The sequence below is a fragment of the Anabrus simplex genome, chromosome 2, assembly GCF_040414725.1.
Source record: "Anabrus simplex isolate iqAnaSimp1 chromosome 2, ASM4041472v1, whole genome shotgun sequence".
Taxonomy (NCBI): Eukaryota; Metazoa; Arthropoda; class Insecta; order Orthoptera; family Tettigoniidae; genus Anabrus; species Anabrus simplex.
Genome location: NC_090266.1, coordinates 1,123,157,949 through 1,123,165,771, shown reverse-complemented (window position 1 = coordinate 1,123,165,771; position 7,823 = coordinate 1,123,157,949). Strand labels below are relative to the sequence as shown.

General features: G+C 39.9%; 1 protein-coding gene across 3 annotated transcripts in view; it reads left to right on the top strand.

Moving 5' to 3' along the window:
* Nucleotides 1-1,084: 1,084 nt before the first annotated feature.
* The window catches only part of LOC136863339 (17-beta-hydroxysteroid dehydrogenase type 6), a 246,628-nt gene continuing 239,889 nt past the window's right edge, over nt 1,085-7,823 (top strand). For all 3 annotated transcript variants that reach the window (XM_068226402.1, XM_068226401.1, XM_067139724.2), the window contains exon 1: nt 1,085-1,219. In XM_068226402.1, coding sequence (XP_068082503.1) covers nt 1,117-1,219 — 103 coding nt within the window. In that variant the 5' untranslated portion in view covers nt 1,085-1,116. The remainder of the gene's footprint in view (nt 1,220-7,823) is intronic.

Sequence of the window (7,823 nt, the reverse complement as noted above, 5' to 3'; positions counted from 1 at the left end):
AAGTTCGCATAATAGGTGGAACGTTGAAGATGGATCCAAGAAAACTGTTGGCAATACTGGGCTACTGGCTGCAACAGCGTGTTCACTGTTCAGTATTCATAATGGCTGCCAGCTGTGAGCAAGCTCTGACGCTTGAGTTCCCTGTGAAATACTTTAAAGCTAACAAAAGTAGAGGAAAATAAAGTAGAATATCCAAACCAAATTGTTTTAAACGTTTACAGTAGCCTACGAGATTAGAATCCACTGTGGACTGTGGAAGACGTGAAAAAGTCCGCGCAGCTGATTCGCGTTTCTGTGTACAGTGTTTACGCCGCTCGCTTGGAATGGAAAATCCAAGTCTCCAGGGAAAGAACGATGTGTCAGCTCAGCACTCGCCGTAAATAAAACAGGAAGGGCCTTAACACGGTATGAGAATAGGATCTTTGGCGTATTCGATGATAATAATAATAATAATAATAATAATAATAATAATAATAATAATAATAATAATGTGTACTTTACTTTATATTCTCAACCGCACTCTACCTACAGAAATGTTGTCATGAGAGGATCATGAGTTCGTTTTTACCTTCCGAATGACGATACTATAATATTTACAACATTCCTGGAAGCATTGTATTTTGCAATCCCACTCACCGGTGGGTTTTTAAGCTTTTTTAACTATGATAAACTGCCACTGACAGTCGTTGCAAGAGAGCGGAATCGTATACGTATGTTGTAAGTCTCCATGTGCCTCACACAAATCGCATTATGAAACAAAAATAATTCTTGCTTCTCTTGCCTCGGAATTCGTCAGTAATCTGTAGGTTTTATATGGTCAATGAAGGAATAAATAGGTATGGTACGTAATCAAAGTACAGCTATGTGAAAGGCAGTGATTTCGTTTGATGCTTCACTATTTCAGAATGAAGTACTGTACTTGTCAGATGGACGCACGGCGTTAATGATAAGCTGGTTGTGGCGGAGATGGAGAACCTGGACGAGACGGGAAGGGGGAACAGGGGACGTGCTCACATGCGGAAGGATACTTTTCCTAAGCTCTTAACTTGAATTTCAGTATAGCTGGTCCGCGGGCAGCCCGCTACTATTGGTTGGTCGTACTCACGAGGCTGCTGCATGCGCATTGAGCTTCCGGCCTGTCCACGGCACACTGCTGAGTGTCTAGGAGTTCCAGTACTAGCATTGATACCGCACCGGGCGTTACGTCGCTTCGAAACAGGTAGGTCTTTGACGAAGATGGGAAAGGAAAGGGTTAGGAGTGGGAAGGAAGCGAGCGAACACGGCTTTCTTATTCTTGAGTTACCAGGCAGGAGCACAGCGGCGGGGGCCTGACGTCATAGATCTCAGTAGAGTTAGCACTGTGATGTGGTCGTTGTTTTCATTTTTCGATGGTGACATTTCACAATAATATATTGCTTTTCCTAGCCGTGCCTTTCGCTGTGTCTTAACAATTAAAAGCATAATTTGTTTGAGGATCCACCTAGCCTCTGGAAGGAATTAACAACTGCTCTCTCCTCTTCTTTCTGGCCTTTTCCCGGTTACCTGGGGCAGTACTTTGTATCGACTTAGCCTAGTGGTGCGGCCTGATGCCTTTTCTAACACCAGTCCTATGTGAGGGATATATATTCACTATTGCATGTTTCTGTGGTTGTTTTTCGTGTGATGTGTTGAATACATTTAAAGGTACGTATGAATACGAACACAAACCCGTAGGCCCCGATCTACAGGAATTAACAGACGCGATTAAAAAACTCCGGCTCAGCCGGGAATAGTAGCCGAGGCCTCTGAACCGAAGGCCAATACGCTGACCTTTCCGTTTTGGTGATTATTGTTTTAAGAGGAAGTACAACTAGCCAACCATACTCTATTAACGCTAATCAGAAGAGGTCCGACACTTCGAAGAATGAAGGTATCGTCAAAAGAAAGAGAAGGGCCACGAAGCGCTGACCATTCAGCCAAAGCTTAACTTAAAAAAACATGCATGATTTACTAAGATTTAGGGGAAAAGGGAGCTGTAATTAAGGAGTAGGAGTTCTGGTCCATTACCTTCTTCTTCTTCTTCTTCTTCTTCGGTACGGCCGATCTTCCCGAACTCTACAGGGGAACTCACTTCACGCTGCGATCTAGTTTTTGCTATATGCTTAGAAGTACTGTTTTACCTCTGAAGACAGAAATGTATAATACCGTATATACGTAATACATATTGGGGTTATATGGGTGAAGTACGAAGTTCCTGACAAGGAAGAAGTGTTCAGAATTTCTTAAAGTCTCTTTCACAACTATCACACATACGCACTAAATTAGTTGGACTGGTGCTCAGTCCTGTGCCAATAATACACTGAAATATTCTTGCGCCGGACTGAGTGGCGCTGGTCTTCTCATCCCAATTTCTCATGTTTGATCCTGTCTCAGTCCGATGGTAATGAACTCCTTGTGGACTAAATTCCGGCACCTCGGCGTCTCCGGAAACCTAAATGTAGTTAGTCGGACGTTAAGCAAATTATTATTATTATTATTATTATTATTATTATTATTATTATTATTATCAACATCTTACAGTAAATAAGAAAAGCCGACTGTATTTGAAACTCATTGCCTTCCAATTCAAAACTACCGCTATAACCATTACGCTACAGGCCCACAATTGTGAAATTTATTGTACTATTTATCAACAAGGACCCTCAAGTTTGACTGAATTAGATTTCCAATTTTGTTAATATTATTGGTTTTACGTCCCTCTAACATTTCAGTAGAGTAGCCTATTTGATTGATTTCTTAATATAAGGATGATATTTGATTATGTTTGTTGTTTAAAGATCCTAACAGCTAGGACATCGGCTCCTTAATATAAGGGGCATAGAAGGAAACCTCAACACAGATGCGAGGTCATGACTTTTTTAATACTTCGGGTCCTTATCAGTTCCCATGTCATTATCTTGCTGGGTAATTTGTTCAGCGCATAACACCTTTCTAGGAATATCACTGCAATGTAAGATTATTTAGTGACAAACACTGATACATTGTAAACAACTTGCCAGTGCGGTATGTTATTGAATAGTTGGTCACACCAAGCCATGCAGGTGCGATTGGAATACCTTACCAAGGGAGACGTTCAATAAATTTCCATTTTCTTTGCAATCATTTAAGATCAGTTGACCCACATTCTACCACCTCAAAATTTATTATTTTCCTTAAAGCTGTTTCCGAGCTTACTCCTATCATTTAAGAAAAGGCTAGGAAAACAACAGATAAGAAATCTTCCACCTGGACGACTGCCCTAAATGTAGATCAGTAGTGATTTATTAAAAAAAAAAAAGATATCGCGCAAGGTTCGTATATAATGTAAGAACCATGGCCGTCGCGAGCTACTGCTGAAGAAGCACTATCGACTTCCTCGCTGAAAATTGCAAGCTATTCTTTATTGTCATATTAATGTATTTGGTTTGACATACCTTTATCGTATAGCAATACTCACAGACATTAAACAATAAGTATTACTACGATATTTTCTTAGTTGCAAGATTATCATAACCACAGTGTCCATAGCATTTTGAAATTAAAAAATTGAAAGTTTCAGGGTTGTTAGTGAGCATTTCAAAACTTTAAGATTTCCAGTTTAGCATTTCATATTAAACTGGTAGATTATGAAGATTTCATACAATATTACGTACAACCTAATAACAATAACATACATAATCATCATAGACCGTTATGCATTTCAGCGTTCAGTCTGCAAGCCTCTGTAAATTTACTACACGTCGCCACATCCCTCCATTTACAACTAGTGCTGTGACCTCATTTATTAGATCTATACCTCTTATCTTTAAATCGTTAGAAACTGAGTCTAACCATCGTCACCTTGGTCTCCCTCTACTTCTCTTACCCTCCAAAACAGAATCCATTATCCTCCTAGGTAATCTATCCTCCTCGATTCCCCTCATATGACCCCATCACCGAAGCCGATTTATGCACACAGCTTCATCCATCGAGTTCATTCCTAACTTAGCCTTTGTCTCCTCGTTCCGAGTAACCTCCTGCCATTGTTCCCACTTGTTTGTACCAGCAATCATTCTCGCTACTTTTATGTTTGTTACTTCTAACTTATGGATAATATATCCTGAGTCCACCCAGCTTTCGCTCCCGTAAAGCAAAGTTGGTCTGAAAACAGACCGATGTAAAGATAGCTTCGTCCGGGAGCTGACTTCCTTCTTACAGAATACTGTTGATCGCAACTGCGAGCTCACTGTATTAGCTTTATTGCACCTTGATTCAGTCTCACTTACTATAGTACCATCCTGGTAGAACACACATCCTAAATACTTGAAATTATCTACCTGTTCAATTTTTGTATCACCAATCTGACATTCAGTTCTCTTGGATTTCTTACCTAGTGACATCAATTTAATCTTCGAAAGGCTAATTTTCATACCATACACATTGCACCTATTTTCAACTTCCATGACATTAAACTGCATGCTTTCGGCACAATTTGCCTTTAAGACGAAGTCGTCAGCATAGGCCAGACTGTTTACTACACTTCCACTTACCTGAATCCCACCCTGCCACTATATACTGTACATTTCAGCAGATGATCCATGCAAACTACGAACACCATGGGTGAAAAATTACAGCCTTGTCTAACCCCTGTAAGTACCCTGAACCAAGAAGTCATTCTGCCATCAATTCTCACTGCAGCCCAATTGTTAACATAAATGCCTTTGATTGATTTTAATAATCTACCCTTAACCCCACAGTCCCCCAGTATGGCGAAGATCATTTCCCTCGATACCCTGTCATATGTTTTCTAAAGATCTACGAAATATAACTGTCTATTCCTTTCGTAGCATTTCTCAATTACCTGGCTCATACTGAAAATCTGATCCTGATAGCCCCTCTGTGGTCTGAATCCACACTGGTTTTCATCCAGCTTCCTCTCAACCACTAATCGCACCCTCCCTTCCAAGACGCCAGTGAATTCTTTGCCTGGTATACTAATAATCGAGACACCTCGATAGTTGTTGCAATCCTTCCGGTTCCCTTGTTTATAGATAGGTGCATCTACTGCTTCTGTCCAGTCTGAAGGTACGTTACCAACATTCCAATAATAACAACATGTCGTGACACAGGCTTTGCCACGACGAGAAATGATGAATAATCAGATTGATTTCCTCCGAGCGGTAATGAGGGATTGTTCAATGGGCCTGGGAGATTTGCTACGTGTGAAGAGACGAAGTCCTCTATTTCCCAAAACCTTCCTTTAATAGCAGACTGATGAGTATGTATAATTATATACAGTATTTACAATCTCCTTCCTAACTTCAAATGACGCTGACATAGAAGACTTGGCGTGGTCGAAGTATTGAAGTGAATACTCCAAGTCCACACTTGGACCTTATTATTATTATTATCGGTGACCTGACTGACAGGGCTTCCGCCCGCACTTCTAGATGACTTGTTCCAAAAAAAAAAAGCCTCGATCAGGGTGTGTACCCCTGTTTTATACCTTCACTAACTTTCGCCTCCCTTCGAGAAGGCCATCGAAGTTTCCATCCTATGGAGAATGTCCTCAGACACACGAAAACGGAATTGCCTCTTCCGTTCACTCGCTACCCACCTTTTCTGAAGATATACTACGCACCTTTAGCAGGGTGCAGCTTATGATTCACCTACTTCGACCAAGCCTTACTTCTAATTACACAACTTGTGGCTCACAGCTTTTGGTGTGCCTTCAATTCTTAAATCTTGTAGGATTCTTAATTTACTTATATCAGCATTATAATTATGATTCCTTGGCCTTGTTGCCATTACATAGTCATTACTATTAACTTATAATTTCCCTTATAATATTAACGTATATCTCAGCGACACCATTCCTCCTACGTCCCGGTCATGGGTTCGATCCTCGGAAGAATGAGTCCTGAGCTCCAATCTGGGGCTGACACGACACCTCCCCCCTTTGGGGAAAAATGAATGCAATACCTCTGCATTCATTTTTTACTCTTACTCTTACATTCTGTTAGAGTCTCCATGCTCTTGTTCGTGGGTGCGCTGTGCCAAGTTATCTCTGATACTTGCTCTACCTGTAGTAGGGCGTTCGTGTAACTCTAATCCCGACAGCGATCCTGAGTGGCTGAGGGCCCTTTCAGCCAGTCGAGGATGCTGAAAATGGACAGTAATGTCCTCATCAGAGACCTTAGCTCTGTGGTCATTAGCGATCACATTCTGAAAAATACATAAGTTGGGACAGCGCTCTCTACTATCTTCTATGCATTTACTTAAAGGTCTACACCTTCTACAGCAACCACAACAGTAACAACAACAGCAACAGACTATTATAAGTACTGCAAACAAAATAATACCAGTTACAATTTGATATACACTTGTATACTGTTGGGTCATTTGCATTTTAAATTCCTTTTCTTTCTGCATTACCAGTGCTTCTACATCTTCAGTCTTATGACTGGCTAACCTTAGGTCGCTTATATGATTCAGTAAGCTTCCTACTGTAACCCTATTTAATTCTGGTACATCCTCTAATTTGATCTCACTGTCTAATTGTTCACAACAATCATATATTAACATTACTTCTGGCACTAAGTCTTTCCTTGTTGTCGTATTCACTGAACCTGCACTCTGAATTTTACTTGTGGGACTGTAAACTGTACACAAGTCTGTGAATTGTATTATTCCCACACCATTTAAACTTATATCACTGGTAATATCCTGACAAACACTGGTGACCTTAGTTTCATGAGGCGATACAAAAATATACATGTTATCATCAATAGGTATCCATAAGAGTTCATAAATCGACATCACACTTTTCTTGCAGTCTTCTGGAATAAAGCTAACACCAGTTAACGACTTGACAATACAACTACCCTTTGACATTACATTATTAATAGGAAAAATTGCCTTGCATAATCTCTGTCCATTGTCAGTCCACTTGCATTGTTTCACTTGTTCATCACTTAATTCTACATATGTCTGTCTTTCTTGATCAACTAATACATACTGTTTTTCATTAGATATATACACAAAATGGTTTGGATTACTCTTCATGGGAGAGGGGAAAGGTATACAATGGTACAAATTGTACTTTATTTTGTTAGTAAGAGGGGTGCGTAAAATATACACCAAGGTATCTTGAGTTATATATACACTCACTGATGATATTTTTAGAATCAAGTACCCATAAGTGACTTGCAAATCATATGGCAGATCATAACCCTTAGGGAAATCTCTTTGGGCCTTCTTATATGCCCTTACTAGATCATCGGGGCTTAACACTTGGACACTCACCGTGCCTGTCTGAGAACTTACAATACTATCTAATAAGATCTGATAATGCTCGTGCAATTGCATCAGAAATCCTTGCAATTCAATTAAGTGTTTATTTAATGATATTTGCATTTCTGATTGTCTAAAAGCCTCATTTATACCCGTTGTTTCATTCTGAATGTAACTCTTAAGTTGCTCAAAGTTTTCACTTAGCTTGAGTTCATTTGCTGTGATGTCATACAGGGTATTATTGACAGATTGCAAAGTTGACTTTACAACTAACATTTGACTTTTTGCTACTTGTATCATGGACAATTGTTCCTGTTCTAGTTCCTTAATTTTGCCCTCGTAATACATTGCATCACTGTCATCGAGCGTACCAAATAACGTCTTTGCGATGGTACCAATTGCATTTATTAACCCGCGCTTGCTTCGTTTCCCGTTGCCTTCCGGTGTTTCGATCCTAGTAATTTTCCTAATTAAGTCCTTAATCCCTTGAATCCTTTGAAATTGTTGCTCTACTAACATTATCTCATGTTCGC